The sequence below is a fragment of the Sylvia atricapilla genome, chromosome 2 (assembly GCF_009819655.1).
Source record: "Sylvia atricapilla isolate bSylAtr1 chromosome 2, bSylAtr1.pri, whole genome shotgun sequence".
Taxonomy (NCBI): Eukaryota; Metazoa; Chordata; class Aves; order Passeriformes; family Sylviidae; genus Sylvia; species Sylvia atricapilla.
This window is the reverse complement of record NC_089141.1, coordinates 35001-50388: the sequence shown is the minus strand read 5'-3', so window position 1 is coordinate 50388 and position 15388 is coordinate 35001. Positions and strand designations below refer to the sequence as shown.

Sequence of the window (15388 nt, the reverse complement as noted above, 5' to 3'; positions counted from 1 at the left end):
ATCCCCACTTTTTTTGGGGGGAAAAAGGGGCTTTTTTGGGGAAAACAAAAAAAAGGCGGGGGGCTTTGCCGACAGCACCTCCCGAACCGGACCTGCAGGTAACGGGGAGATTCGGGTTGGGACGTGGAAAAAAAAGGCAGAAAAAATGGCTTGTTTTCCCCATCCCCGTTCTTCCCTCCTCCATCCACTCCGCAGGGTCCTGGATTTTCCTCTCTCCAGTCCCAGGGAAGGGGAAAAAATGATAAAAAAATCCCAACACTCCCCCACCCCAAAAGCCACCCCGTTGTCCTTCCCTCTCGGGGAATTTCCTTTGGATGTGTCGACCCCTTTACTTCCATTTGTTTTAGCAGGATGGCAAAACGCCGAGGAATAAATGAAGCAGCATGAGACGCTGGTGGGGGCTCCAAAACGTAAAAATAAGGGGAAAATAGCGGGAGGGATCCGTGCTGGAAATCGGGCGTTTATTCCCACCATCAGTAAGTCATTCAGAACCTGCAAATCCACCCTCTTCCAATCTGTTCTTCAGGAATAATAATTAATTAATAAAAATTAAATTAATAACTGGGATCCTTACAAACCTGCTGCTTCCTGAGGAGGAGGAAGGGTAAGGGGAGCAATCGGAATTTTGTTTTTCCATGATTTTTGTAAAGGAAAGCATCAAATGCTTTTCCTACAGCCGGAAAAACTCCAGCTTTTCACATAAGGCTCAGAGGATAATGGGGAAGTCATGGGGTGATTTATCCTTTGCGGGCAGGAGGAGCGATTGCTGTGGGGGTTTGGGGATGATCTGGAAAATTTGTGACAGAATTCTTTGGAAAGGCATTCCTAGATTCTGGGGATGAGCACCCAGGGTTTGGTACACTGAGAATGTGCTGTATGGGTAAAATTTGGGTGAAAATTAATTTTAGGATCCAGATCTCTCAGCAGAGCCTTGTCTTCAGATGAGAGAAACTTGTTCTTCCTGGGAGGCATTTTATCCCTTTACTTTTTTTTTTTTTTTTTTTTAAATGTTTTTAAGGAATCATTGTACTTCTGTTTTCCCTTTCAGCTTCTTCCTGTCTATTAATTTTTGGAAATAAAGGAAAATTCCTGAAGCAATAGGGGCAAAAGGTGGGAATTTCCTGCAGGATTGTGGGGCATAAGGATGGACAGGTTTGTTCACCACCTGTCCCACACCGTGATCCAGCTTGGCCTTGCCATTGGCTTATTAGGGAATAATTATCCATTAAATTTTCAGTGCCTGATCTTCCCTTCTGGGTTCCCAGAGTCTGGCCATGGAGCCCTATGTGGTGCTGGACCCACGACAGAGAGCTCTGTATCGCGATGTGATGCAGGAGAGCTACGAGACACTGATGGCACTGGGTGAGAAGCCCTCCCCTCCCCAGAGGAAAATTTGGGGCTGGGATGGATGTTTCACCTTGTTGGGATGCAAGGGGGGGCAGGACGGGGCCACACCTGCAAATCTCTCTTTTTCCAACCCATCTTCCAGGAATAATAATAATAAATAATGAATGATTTGGCTCACCCACCCACTGCCCCCCAAGGAGGATGAGGAAAGGCAGGAGAAGCAGTGGGAATCAACTTTTCCATTATTTTTTTTTTAGAAAAAAAATCACTAAACCCTCTTTTTACACCTGGGGAAACTCCGGTTTTCCCCACAAGTTCAAGCTCTGGGCATGACAAATTCTGTTTCTCAGAATTCCCCATTTCCAAGCCTGACCTGTTGTCCCACCTGGACCATGGGGAGGAAGCGACAGCCCTGGATCTTCACATATCCCGGGATACCCTGCCTGCAGGTGAGGCTCCCATCCTGCTCTTGCTCATGCAGGAGGAGTTTTCCTGCTGCCCATCCCTTCCTAAAGCAGGTGAAATAAAAATGAGAAGGATTCACCCTTCATTTTCTTTTTCCCACCACCTCCTTGTGTTCCCAGGCCTGGAATTACCTAACAACTTGTATCTGTTGAAAAAGGAGCCTGTGGAGCAGTGGGGGAAAATGTTGAGAAGAGATTTAATTCATGAAATAGGAAGGATGATGGGCAAACTCTGGATTAGAAAAACAGATTAGAAGTTTAGGACACTGCTCTCAGACCTAGAGGAGGAACTTAACAAAACCTGGGAGAGAAATTTTCTGGTGAGAACTGAGCACCAGAAATGCAGAATTTATAAAATACAAAGACACCTCACATAAACAAGAGATGTCCATTCCAGAAAATAGGTAATAAAAAAGGGGGAAATGTGGATAATCAGTGTGAGAAGAGAGAAATCAATAACCAATAGAAGATAGAATGTTAATTAATGAAGACAACAACCTGGTGAGGCAATGAGTGCTAATTCCTTTTTCTGCTAAAATAGGTAAATAATTCAAACTTTTAATACTTTTGCTGGAGTGATCCCAAAGTGTCTTCAGCATTGAACAAAGGAATGACAAATAAAGGAAAGTTTCCAACTCAGCACATTCATTAGGGACTTTATTTTTTTGCTTTCTTTTGTGTCTGGCTCTCTCTGCCTACAGAGCACGGAGCAGGAGCAGGGCAGGAAGTGCCTCAGGAAAAACCTGCTGAGGAAAAGCCCAACACAGACAAGGAGCACCCTCAGCTTCCTGCGAGCTGGAGGGACAACCACGCTGCCAACACCTGCAGCGAGTGCAGAAAGACCTTCAGCCACAAATCAGCCCTGGCGAAGCACCGGAAAATCCACAGTGGCGACCGCCCACACGTGTGTCCCGACTGCGGGAAGGGCTTCATCCAGCGCTCCGACCTCACCATCCACCGGCGCGTGCACACGGGCGAGCGGCCCTACGGCTGCCCCGAGTGCGGGCGCCGCTTCAGCGTCAGCTCCTCGCTGCTCCCGCACCAGCGCACCCACGCGCCCGGTGCCGCTCGGCCCCACCGCTGCCCCCGGTGCGGCCGCAGCTTCGCAGACGCTGCGGCGTTGGCTCGGCACCAGAAGAGCCACCTGGGTGGGAAGCCCTTTGAGTGCGGCGTGTGCGGTAAGGCCTTCGCCTGGAGTTCCCACCTGGAGCGGCACCGCCGCATCCACACCGGCGAGAAGCCCTTCCAGTGCACCGAGTGCGGGCGGGCCTTCGCCTGGAGCTCTCACCTCGACCGACATATGCGCACCCACATCACCACAGTCGGGGATGAGGAGGTCACCACCAGGGATGTCACCGGGGTGGAGCCGGGGATGTCACCGGTCACAGCTGGGGATGAGGAGGTCGCCACCGGGGATGTCACCGGGGTGGAGCCAGGGGTGTCGCCGGTCGCCATCGGGGATGAGGAGGGTGTGGAGGCAGAAGAGGAGCCACCGCCGGCCCCCCAGAAATGTGCCGACTGCGGGAAGAGCCTCAACCACCAGACAGACCCGCAGCGCTTCAAGCACAAGGGCACACAGACCCCGCTGCCTGGCACCAACCCTGTGCCGCAGCCCCACCGCTGCAAGCAGTGTGGGAAGTACTTCAGCAACAGCTCCGGCCTGCTCAAGCACCGGCGTGTGCATGGCTCCGAGAGGCTGCACCCCTGCCCAGACTGCCCACGCCGCTTCCACTGCAGCACAGCCCTGGCCAAGCACCGGCACTGCCACATACAGCCGAGCAGCAATGCTGACAGTGCCACACTGGCTAGAGAGGAAGCGACCAAACCGTACCCATGCGAGGCGTGCGGGAAGAGCTTCGGCTGGGTGTCACACTTGGAGCGGCACCGCCGTGTGCACACTGGGGAGAAGCCATTCTGCTGCGGGGAGTGCGGGCGCAGCTTCGCTGTGAGCTCCCACCTGGAGCGGCACCGGCGAGTGCACACGGGTGATCGACCCTTCCGCTGTGGCGACTGCGGCAAGAGCTTCGCCGTCAGCTCCACGCTGCTGGCACACCTGCGCACCCACGGTGCCCAGCCTGGCCGACCCCACGCCTGCCTCGAGTGTGGGAAAGGCTTCAGCTCCCTGGCCGGGCTGGAGCGGCACCGGCGGCTGCACCGCGGCGAGAAGCCGTACCAGTGTGGACTCTGTGGGAAGGGCTTCTCCTGGAGCTCCCACTACGACCGGCACCAGCGCACACACACTGGGGAGAAGCCCTTCTCCTGCGCCCACTGCGGGAAGCGCTTCGGCCGCAGCTCCCACCGCAACCGGCACCAACGTGCCCACGTCCAGCGCGACCCCGAGAAGCGCCATGTGTGCGCCGAGTGCGGCAAAGCCTTTGGCCTTGGCACGGCCCTGGTGGCCCATCAGCGCCTGCACAGTGCCGGCACCCGCAGCCCACTGTCCCTGCTGCCACCCATGTGGTGGGAGGGTGAACAAGGAGGTGAGACAACCACACCCCTTGAGCTCTGGCCTCAGGAGCCCAGCTCTGCTTTGTAGATGCATCCCATGCCTTCCCCCTCTGCAGTGCCCAGGGACCGGGTGGCCAAAGCTCTCCTGCCCCTCACTGGGGTGTGGAGGCCTGGGGAGGGGGACACCCGACAAAGCGATGCCGCGGCCCCACCACAGTCCTGGGTGTCCCTTCCTCCTCCCAGCTCCTGAGGTAGGGCTGGGGTACTCAGGGTCCCCCTCCACTTTTAGGGACACCCCACAGCCAAGGTGGGAGGGGCATACTGTCCCAGGATGGGAAAGGGCTTGGGAGTTGCAGGATACCCTGGAATGAGGGTCTGAGTGGGGATATGGGCTGAAGCAGTGGGAAAGGGGCACAGGGAGGGGCAGGAGGGGTTGGGGGGGAGACAGGAGAGGAGGGATGGAGAGGCTGAGGGTGGATTTGGAGAGAGGTGGATATTATTTGGGGTGGTGGGGAGACACTTTTCCTATAACTCTCCTCATCTTCTGCCCTACTCATAGGAGAGTAAAAGGGGGGGGCACAACTTGGGTGCATGGCAGGGTGAAAGCACACAGGGAACCCCTTTCCCTGGAGATTTTTGGGGCCAAACAGCTCAGAAAAGAGCCCTGGGGACCTGCAGTCCTCACCAGCACTGCTGGGACCTCCCCAGACTCTGCTGGTGTTGTACAAAGGGCAGGTTGGGATGCATTAAGGTGGGAATGCTGGAGAAGCCAGGCCAGGTTTCCTGGGCTTGGAGTGACAGTTAATAAAGTAGAAGGTAGCTGAGCCAAAAAGCAAAACCCCTCCATGTGTGTCCGTGTGGTTTTGTCTCTGGGGAAGAAAGTGCTCATGGGGTTTCCTCCCTGGAGCAGGGAAAGCATCAGAGCCGAGGGTCAGAGCACAGAGACACAGGTGTCCATGAGGTGCAGGGCTCCCAGTTTATTCCTGCCCTGTGGCAGCACCTCCTGCTCACCCTGAGCATCTTGCCCCCTCTGTCTCCTTCTCCTACCCACTGGTAGCACAAAGTGGGCACAACACCACTGGATTTTCACATCAGAACCATTCCCCCACCCTTCCCTGATGGAGCTAAGTGCCATTTCCTTTGGGAATAGGCTCCTCCTGCCCCAGGTTGTTCTTTTTCTGGGGTCTGGACTGCAGCAGGTGCAATGTTCACACCCACTGCTGTGGGGAGACACCAGGACAGATAAATCTCACCCTGTGCCACAACAGAGCACCCCTGCCACCCACCCCAGTGCCCTTCAAGTGTCACTCAGTGTCCCCAAGACAAATTTTCCCTTAGGTTGTCTATCCACATCCATCTCACCAAGGGGACTCTCAGTCCTTAGGGGTCCTCACTGCTGGCAGCTCCAGTCATGTCCCCAACAAGCCGTGTCCTGGCAAGGGGCGACAGCACCACGGCCTTGGGGAGGTGGCTGCGGCGGTGCTTGGTGAGGTGCGAGCCCTGGCTGAAAGCCTCGCCGCACTCAGGGCACTTGAAGGGCTTCTCACCGGTGTGAACACGGCGGTGCCGCTCCAGGTGGGACGGCCAGGCAAAGCCCTTCCCGCAGTCGCCGCAGGTGTAGCTCTTGTGCGCAGCATGGCCTCGCTGGTGCACCAGGAACGGAGGGGCTTCCCCAAAGCGCTTTCCACAGTCGCCGCACTTGTAGGGCCTCTCTGGCGAGTGGGTCTTGCGGTGCTGCAGCAGATGAACCTTCTGGGTGAAGCGCTCGCCGCAGCTGCTGCAGGGGAACGGTCGCTCGCCTGTGTGGACACGCCGGTGCCGCTCCAGGTGAGATGCCCACACAAAGCCCTTCCCGCAGTCGGGGCAGCGGTGCGAGTGCTCCCGGTGATGGCACCGCTGGTGCCGCGCCAGGGCTGGCCCCACCCGGAACAGCTTCCCACAGTCCCCACAGCGCAGGGGCCTTCTGCCCAGGTGTGTGCGGCGGTGCCGCGCCAGGTCGGAGCTCTGGCAGAAGGTCTTCCCGCAGGCTGGGCAGCGGTGCGGCCGCTCGCCCGTGTGGCTGCGGCGGTGCTTGGCAAGGTGCGAGGCCTGGCTGAAGGACTCGCCGCACTCAGTGCACTCGAAGGGCTTCTCGCCGGTGTGGACACGCCGGTGCCGCTCCAGGTGTGATGCCCACACAAAGCCCTTCCCGCAGTCCCCGCACTTGTGGGGTTTGTCGGCGGCGTGGCCACGGCCGTGGGCCGCCAGCTCGGCTGCGACGGCGAAGCGCTTCCCGCAGTCGCCACACTTGTGGGGACGGTCACTGGCATGGGTGCGGCGGTGCTGCAGCAGGTGCGAGCTCTGGCTGTAGGTCTCACCGCACTCAGGGCAGCCGAAGGGCCGCTCGCCCGTGTGGACGCGCCGGTGCCGCTCCAGGTGTGACGCCCACGGGAAGCTCTTCCCGCAGTCGGCGCAGCCAAAGGGCCGCTCCCGGGCTGGTCCTTTTCCACGCAGGGGTTTGACACAGCCGAGTTTGGGGAGCGCGGTGAGTTTGGGGTTCCCAGGAAGCACGGCTTTGTCTGGGCGCTTTGCTTTGCGCCTGTTGGAGCCAAGGGGCTTCTCCTGCTCCAGGCTGCGGGATGAGTGCGGTCCGAGCCCAGGACTGCTCTCCAATGCTCCGTTCTCTGCTGCTTTTTCACTCACCAGCCCCTGAGCTGCTGGGAAAGGGGAGAAGCAGGAAAAGGTGAAAGCGTGAGGAGCAGGATTTAAAACAATGGAGTAGCAACAAGATTCTCCTTAAGAATTTCACCTTTTCACTCCCTATCCCCTGACCTTCTGGGAAACAGAAGAAGGAGGAAAAGGGAAGGTCATGACACTGATTGGGGCAGAGAACAGGATTCCTCTTTAAAGTCTTGCTCTCCCAGAGAGGAGGAAGAGGGATACAACAGGGACCTGATCCCAGTTTGAACTGGAAATGTGAAGATGCTAAGGGCACCCCGGTGCCAGAATTTTCAATTTAAATTAGGAGAGATCAATAACATTTTCCTGAAGAAAAAGAATTAAGGAGAGGGCTGGGGCTTGGGGAAATCCCCCTGGAAATTTGCCCAGATCCCTCCACCCCTCTTGCCAAACTGCTTTGCTTGGAGCAAGGAAAGGATAGGGGGGTATATAACAAGGAAAGAGAGATTTCTGGGGTGTCCTTACCCAGGGACATGAGAGTCTCATAGCTCTCGTGCATCACGTCGAGGTACAGGGCCTTCTGCCGCGGATCCAGCAGCACCCACGGCTCCATGGCAGGGGGAAGCACCGCGACAATGCAGATTCCTCCCTTGGGGCTCCCCAAAATCCCCTGCAGGGAGGACAAATCCCTTGAAATCAAGGAATTCCCCCCCACCCACCCCCCGCACTTCCTGTCCGAGATTTGATGCTTTTCCTGTGGTCACTTCGAGGAATGTCGGGTTTTCACATCCAGGACTAATCCTGAGCATCCCCAGAGCAACCCTGCTCTGCCCCCTCGCCTTTCCGGCAGACCCCATCCCACAGCAGTCTCTGCCTCCCGGTTCCCAGGCCGCTGTATCCCGGGAGCATCCCCTTCCCTGCGGAGCCCAGGGCTTCCTCTCCATCCTGCCATATCTCTTATCCTCTCCCCAAAGGAGCTGCTGCTGCCGGGAACGTGCCCCCCTGTCCTCTCCAGCCCCGCTGGGAGCCCAACCACGTCTCTGCTCCTCTTTCACCCCGTTACCTGCCGTCCCCGGCTCCTCGGCCGGCCGAGCCCGAAACTGCTTCCACAGGGAAGTTTCCTCGGGGGAAGCGACCCCCGTGCCCACGCTGAGGCTCCCCAGGCAGGGAGGGGGCGATGGCCGGAGCCCCTCCGCAGCCCCGCGCTCACAAAACCTCCCCCAGCAGCACACAATGGAGGCGATGCCGAGCACGGCCGCGCTCCGGAAACCCGAGCCGGTATCCGGGAGAGAAGGGAGAGGCTGAGCATCAGCTCCGCTTACCCGGAGCCCTCTAGAGGCAGCCCGATCTCAGACCCGTCCCCAAACCTCCCCCAGATCGTTGGGAACCGGGGAAACAGGCGTGACCGCCGCTTCCCCCCACCCCGTGCTCCTGCTCTGTCACCCGCATTGTCCCCGCGGTTGGTACCCAGAGGGTTTGAGGACCCTGCTGGAGGCTCTGCTGGGGAGATTGGGATGGCAGGAGCAGGTTCGAGTGTTGGGAATGTGGAAGGGTTCCCTTGGAATCCGCCCCCCCCCCCCCCCCGCCAGGTGAGAGAGGGGAAACTGCTGGGTCCCAATCAGCAGCAGGCAGGAAGAAATTTGTGTTTTCCACTAGGAAGAGTAGCCCTGATGGTGTTTTCCAGTGAAAAATAAGTGGTTTTTCTTCCCTCAAAACTGCAGGTGAGCTGCTTATAACAACCCCTCTGGACTTCCACCATCAGCTCCACATCCTTCCCATGAAGAGAACCCCAGTTTTGCACAGTTTCATCCAAGGAGCTCCTTCCTGGTGCATTCATTTCTTGAATTATCCCTCCAGTCCCAAGAGTTTTGCCTCAGAGCTGCACGAGTACATGCAAGACGTGTATCCTGGGAATCCTCTTGGCAAGCAGAAAGTGAAGGACAAGAAAATGCTTTGAAATGGCATCTTTCCTCATTAGGAACTGCCCGCACCTCTCCACCCTGTGCCTGCCGGCCCAGAGACTCATTAAGGCTAATTACCTCATTAATAAATCCACACGGGGTTTTCCCTCCCTGTGCTTTACATACGCGGTCTTTTTTTCATCTCCACAGGGAAACACTCCCAGGTGGACAACCTCCTCCATTCCAAGTGCTCTCCAACACATGCATGATGTCCCGCACAATATGTGGAATGAAATCCCACTTTTTTTGCCACTCCTTCCATCACAAAAAGTCAATCTTAAAATCAGAAAACAGCAATTTGGAAAGAAATAACCATCTCTTCTCCCACCCACTGACTTCCTGCCTTGTGATGCAACGGGTGCCAGGCAGAAACTCACTTTCCTGTAACCTACAGGAAATCAGCAGATGGGAGCAGGAAGATGGGAGGGACAACTTTTGCAACAGGTGGATTGCTGATGCCCAGAAAATAAATCCCTGTCATTGTGGTTGATCACAAAGCATCTTGTTGGGACACGCGTTAATCCAGGTCCATTAATCAGGACAATGTGAAATTATCTGCCTTCACTCCAAACTCTCTGCTGTTTCTGGGAACGTGTATCCCAGCCAGTTTCATTGTGCAATTCCCAAATCCCTCGGGATTTGTTATTCCATGTGGAGAAAATGTGTGGTTTTGGAAGTTGGGCATTGACACCTCACAGGGGAACAACCAGCACACCACAAATCACGAAACATAAAACTAGACACAAACCAAGGAGGTTTTTTCTCCAAAAAATGATACTTTTACCTTTTTTCAATCCAACAGGTGGATTTTCTTAAACGGAGACATGCTCCAAAGATGAAAACAAAATCAAGAAACACCTTCAGTTTTTCAGTCTTTCTTGGAAAGAAAGTTTCCTAAGGTGTCACACAATTTTAACCAGGAATTGTCCCTGCCGTCATGAGCTCACAGCTGCAAGAAACATCAGGGGCTCCAAAAGCATCCTATAACTCACAGGATTGCACCATTCCGTTGTGAAATTCCCCACTCTGGGGGACGTACCCCCTGAATCTGACCACGTACAATCTCAGGGTCTAAGTGCTGGGACACCATCAACACTATGGATGGATCCAGAGCAGGGGCAAAAGTTCCACAGGGTCACCAGTTAAGACTGCAAACATAATTTCAACTGCACTGAAACTACTGCTGAATCAGTCTGTGACCACCACCCTGACTCACAGGGACCAGGCTGCACTGACTTTGTGGTTTTAAGCCATTTTCTGTATTCATTGCATTTATTGTAATTTTTGTATTAAATCATAACTATGACTTAAAATCTCTCGAAGGTATTTGTGTGGGAATAATTTCCCCCACTGGTTTACTTACAAACCTTTACAACCAGGAATGTGGTTATTGGGAATCCTGCAGGAACTACAACAAGACCCCCCCTCCCACCCCGCTCCACCAAAAAGCAAAATTCTGGGCAAAACCCACATCATGGCTTCTCCTGAGGGGATTCCTTGAACACAGCACCACAAGCCCCCAGTTTCCATGTCACAATTCCAGCTAAACCAGGAGATCCCATAAACGCAATCCACAAAGACCCTGGACATGAATCTCCAAAATTCTACCTAAATTTTGTTGGACTGAATGTTCCTCCATCCTGAGATATTTTATGATCGTATTTAGTGAAACCCCACAGTTTTGTGGTGATTGAACAGGATAAAGCCCAATGAGGGTGTTGGCTCCAAGCAGGAGATTTGAGGTCTCCGTCCAAGAATAAAGAGATGGTTCCTCAGATGAGTTTATGATGCTTTGGCAAGATCAAGGTCTCTATTCCGGAAAAAATGCTTGTCTCAGTTCTAGAAAAAGACCAAATTTTTGCCATTTCAGCAGAGTTCTGGATGATCTTTAAGGTCTCCTTCCCACTCAAAGAATTCTTCATCTCCTCTGTTTTAATGGATGCAAGATCAAGGCAAAATTGTCAACACCCAAGAGCATCCAGTAGATGAATTTTCCCTGGAAATGCTCATTTTCATCCCTGAAATTATTTTTTGAATGCTAGCTCGAGGTGTCCCCAGGGTTCAGAAGGTTTCCCATGATGGTTATTTAGCTTTCAGAGGGCTTTGTGCAATACCAGGAAAAAAAACCCCTAACCTCATTGTCCTCTTCTGGGAAATGTCTGCTTTTGGTGGAGCAGGGTGCGGTCACCGTGTTGGGGTAAACATGGAACATCCCAAGACATGCAGTGGACTGGTGGCTTCACCCCAGTGAGTAAAGGGTGGGAAAAAAAAACACCAGCAGAGGAACTGACTCTGCTCAATTGTTGGTTCCCCTCCTAATGACAAATCCCACTTCACTCCTTCCGGGTAGCACTGATTGGCAGAGGGTTTTTTTGGAAGCGCTGGGTTCCTTTTTTTTTCCCCCTAAGCCAGTGTATAAAATGAATTCCAATCTCAGCAGAGGATTCATCTTCTTCCTGGAGCGATGACTGGAACTGGTGAGTGGCTCCTCCCCACAATCCTGAGCTCTCAGTGAGTTTTTTTCCTGGTTTTCTTTCATCTTTGATGTGTGGGTTTGGTGTTTTGGTTCCATCTCTTTGCCATCTCCCAAGAGCACGGCCACAAACCTCTCTTTTTTTCCAGCTGGATTATTCCATGGTCACCTGGAGCTCTGGACACGGTGGGCAGGGGGAGACCTCCCTTCCAATCTGGGGCATGGGATGATCCTGGTTTTTTTTCAGAAAACACAGGCATGAGCTTGGAGTCTCTGAGAGCCATCCTGGAGGATGCCTCCAGTCTCCACATCTTCCCAAAAACACCTGATGGAAGGTGGAGCTCCAGCCGACACCTCCAAGAGCTGGTCCCAGGGTATTTGCTCTGATCTCCAAACAGGATCTCCCAAATGGTCCACAAGTTTTTTTCCAATCCAGCTGTGATGATTCTGTGATCAGGGCAGGTCAATCCAAACTTATCCCGTTGTTAACAGGACAACTGGAGCAGATATTATATTTTTTACACTCATGAATGATGAGTGTAAAATCAACTCAAGGGGCTGTTGAAACACCTGCGTCAGGTGTTGCATGATCAAGTCTCCGAGGTGGATTCCTGGCAGATCCATTCCAGATCTGTCACAGATCTGGGGCTGCTCCAGGGGAAACAAACAAAAAAACCCAAAAAACCCAAAAAAACCCCACACCCCAAAAACTACCACAATTCCCAGGATTTTCCAGCAGTGAGAATTACCCAGAATAAGGTTTCCAAAACTTTTTGATTTTTTGTTTCCTGGAAGAAAAATGGCAGCACTTGGGAGAAGGAAAAGAAAATTAAAGTTGCTCTTTAGTAATTTTGAAAAACAGAAACCAAAACTAGAAAAATCCCAAGGGGGATGGGGAACAGGACGGAGTGTGGTTCTCAACCCAAATTTCCCTTCACTGTGACAAAGTTAAATAACGTTGTGTCTGTTCTGGTGGAAATGGTCGTTTTAGGTCTGTTTGCTGATCCCTGTGGGGATCTCGAAGGCGCAATGATTTTTAAAGGAGAGAATTTTAAATTGAGAGGGATTTTTAAAAGGAGGGGATTTTAAAGGAGGAGATTTTAGAAGAGGGAATTTTAAATGAAAGTAAAATTCTCTTCTCTAAAATTAAGTAGATTTTTTTTTAATTGGGGAATTTTAAAGAAGATAAATCCTTTCTCTCTTCATCCCTCTAATCCATCCATCCTTCTGTGAAACTTTATCTCTCCTGTCTGTGCAAGTCTTCATCAGGTCCATTCGCCCAATCCTGTCTTTTCCTCCCACCCTTCACATAAAAACTCCCAGAATTAGCCAGGTATGGGAAAGGTCACTGGGGACAACGAGGTGCCTCCATTCTTTGGACATGAGTGACGCTAATTACTGTTCTTGGAAGCTTTGGAGCTTATTCTAAGGAGGTCAAAGTCATTTGGGGAATTCATCACAGCAGCTGTACAAGCGGAACATGAATGTGGAGAACTAAAAAAACATCTATGGGTTGATTTCTCTTTAAAAATGGGAATTGCCATCAGTGACATTCCTTGACGCCTTCCATGATGGACCTGCTGGTGCCAGGGATTTCACAACCACCTCAGTTCCTCTTTTTAGGTCTTGGATACCAACATCCATTGAGCCAGTCTGTGCCATAAGGAATGACCTTGAGTGCTAACGCCATGTTCTTCTCTTTTTCTTCTCCTCTCCTCTCCTCTCCTCTCCTCTCCTCTCCTCTCCTCTCCTCTCCTCTCCTCTCCTCTCCTCTCCTCTCCTCTCCTCTCCTCTCCTCTCCTCTCCTCTCCTCTCCTCTCCTCTCCTCTCCTCTCCTCTCCTCTCCTCTCCTCTCCTCTCCTCTCCTCTCCTCTCCTCTCCTCTCCTCTCCTCCTCCTCTCCTCTCCTCTCCTCTCCTCTCCTCTCCTCTCCTCTCCTCTCCTCTCCTCTCCTCTCCTCTCCTCTCCTCTCCTCTCCTCTCCTCTCCTCTCCTCTCCTCTCCTCTCCTCTCCTCTTCTTTCTTCTTTCTTCTTTCTTCTTTCTTCTCTTCTCCCCTCCGCAGTCCTCCTCCAAATCATCCTGCTCGCAGGTCTCCTGAGTGCCAAGCGCTTCCCGTGCTTTCCTGAGTATTGTCTCCATGACCGGGACTACAAGGAGCTGCTGGGGATTGTCCAGGACGGGCTGGAGCCCGCGGCTCATCCGGCACACGTGGTGGTGGTGGGCGCGGGGATTGGTGGGCTGACGGCGGCCAAACTGCTCCGGGACGCTGGGCACACGGTGGGAATTCCACAAAATTCTCCTTGGGCGTGTTTCCCTCCTCTAAAGGTCTTCCAGGCTGGTGAGGGAAAAGGAAGTGCAGTGTGTCAACCACAATGGTGGAAGAAGGAAGGGAAGGAGATTTTTCTGCAGTGATTTCCCCTGACATTGGTTCCTGTGACTCAAACGAGCCCTTTGCATTCTGTCTTAAGGGCAGCAGAAATTCCAGGGGTTTCCAAACTGTCCCAAGGCGCCTGTGAGTCTCAAAGAGGGTTTCTAAGGCATGGAGGGACAGATGACTGCTGCTTTCAAAGCCCTGTTTGATCCTGAACCACCGTGAGAACCTTCTCACTGGAGCTGGTGCCCAAATGCAACCCAGGAGTTGGGAAATGAGAAACTGCCCCATAGGCAGAGGTTTCTTTGCCAACAGAGAAGGGTTTGGATCAACAGGTGCTTCATTTGTCATCCGAAGGGGATCTGTCCCACCCTCTGGACCTTGTTTTGGGAGTGTTTCACTTCAAACAAGCCATTTCCCAAACACTTTTGATCTCCACCCGGTTTTTTAGGTTACCATTCTGGAGAAGAGCGGCAGGGTCGGGGGCCGGATCCGGACGTACCGTCCCGAGGGACAGGACTGGTACGTGGAGCTGGGAGCCATGCGCCTGCCAGGCAAACACAGGTGAGGGCGAGTCCACCTCTGTGGGCAGGTGAGGGACCAGCCCAATTTGGGGAGTGAATCACCCGCATCGCTTCCCCGGGGTTCAGTGTAAATGCCAAGGGGACAAAATGCTTTGGTGGCAGCGTTGGGGGCTTGGTTGTAGGCTCAAGGCACCATCACTCTGCCCTTTTTCCAGGCTTGTCCGTGAATTCATCCGGCAGTTCAACCTGAAGCTAAATCCCTTCATCCAGAGGGACAACAACACCTGGTACTTTCTGAAGGGTGCTCGGGTCAGGGCTGAGGAGGTGAACAGGAACCCCGACATCCTGAATTACACGGTGAAGCCATCGGAGAAGGGCAAGAGCGCCAGCCAACTGTACCAGGAGGTGCTGGACAAGGTACAAGATTTTCCCATGGTGTCCTCTCACCTGAACGATGGGTTGGGGAAGACTTGGCCAGGAGTTGGAGAAAACTTGGCTGTGAACTGGGGAAGACTCAGCCCTAAGCTGGGGAAGAACAGGGTCTTTTTGGAGTGAAAAGCAGAGAGGCTCATTCAGAAACAAGGGCAGGTGGTTGCAAAACCCCTCTTTGTCCACAAGAAATCCTTTGGAAGGAGTCCGCCAGGACTTGGATGAGCAGAAAAAATGCCACACCAAGGCACAGCTGCCCAAAACTCGATGCCCAGAAGCTTCAGGTGTTACCAAACCCTGACATCCTGAGATAATTTTGGGCAGCACTTTGGGAAATGGATCTTTTTTCAGTGAAAATATTGATGTTTCTTCTCCAGGCTTTTAAGAAGTTCCAGGCCACTGATTGCAGGAAGTATCTGGCTCAACATGACTCCTTCTCCACCAAGGTAATGGCTTGGGCTGGAAAGCAAATTTAATCCCAGATCTTGATAATTACCCAGTTCTTCCTGCTTTGAGAAGGGTCTGTCTGTGTCACTCTAAGGCCATCCTCTGTCACCTTTTGGATGCTTTTCCCTAATAAATGATCCCTTCTACTTTAAAAATGCTGAGAAAGGGGCCAGCACCGCTCCAATGGAGCCCTAACTGGGATAACAACCTCAGGCTGTGTCTGTTCTCCTGGGATCTACAGGAATATTTGATCAAGGTGGGAGGGC

The 15388-nt window shown here is 53.1% G+C and overlaps 3 protein-coding genes across 4 annotated transcripts in view; 2 read left to right on the top strand and 1 right to left on the bottom strand.

Moving 5' to 3' along the window:
- Positions 1-1016: 1016 nt before the first annotated feature.
- Positions 1017-4581, top strand: LOC136375206 (zinc finger protein 189-like). Its single transcript, XM_066340574.1, is given in 4 exon segments — positions 1017-1362; positions 1698-1796; positions 2513-3132; positions 3244-4581. Coding segments are annotated over 4 exon segments (2073 nt in total). The 5' UTR covers positions 1017-1274; the 3' UTR covers positions 4510-4581.
- Positions 4582-5212: 631 nt separating this feature from the next.
- LOC136375203 (zinc finger protein CKR1-like) lies at positions 5213-7616 on the bottom strand. Of its 2 annotated transcripts, none has more exons than XM_066340571.1 (2): positions 7443-7616; positions 5213-6955 (listed from the first exon to the last, which is right to left on the bottom strand). In XM_066340571.1, exons 1-2 carry the CDS (start codon positions 7528-7530, stop codon positions 5640-5642), a joined length of 1404 nt encoding a protein of 467 aa, XP_066196668.1. In that variant the 5' UTR covers positions 7531-7616; the 3' UTR covers positions 5213-5639. The 2 variants fall into 2 exon arrangements, with proteins under 2 accessions (XP_066196668.1, XP_066196669.1); XM_066340572.1 differs by having other exon boundaries at positions 5213-6952.
- A 3726-nt stretch (positions 7617-11342) lies between these two features.
- Positions 11343-15388, top strand: part of IL4I1 (interleukin 4 induced 1) — a 5649-nt gene continuing 1603 nt past the window's right edge. The window contains exons 1-6 of the mRNA XM_066338308.1: positions 11343-11355; positions 13414-13628; positions 14174-14286; positions 14462-14663; positions 15053-15121; positions 15364-15388. The exon at positions 15364-15388 is cut by the window's right edge and continues 109 nt beyond it. Coding sequence (XP_066194405.1) covers positions 11343-11355; positions 13414-13628; positions 14174-14286; positions 14462-14663; positions 15053-15121; positions 15364-15388 — 637 coding nt within the window. The remainder of the gene's footprint in view (positions 11356-13413; positions 13629-14173; positions 14287-14461; positions 14664-15052; positions 15122-15363) is intronic.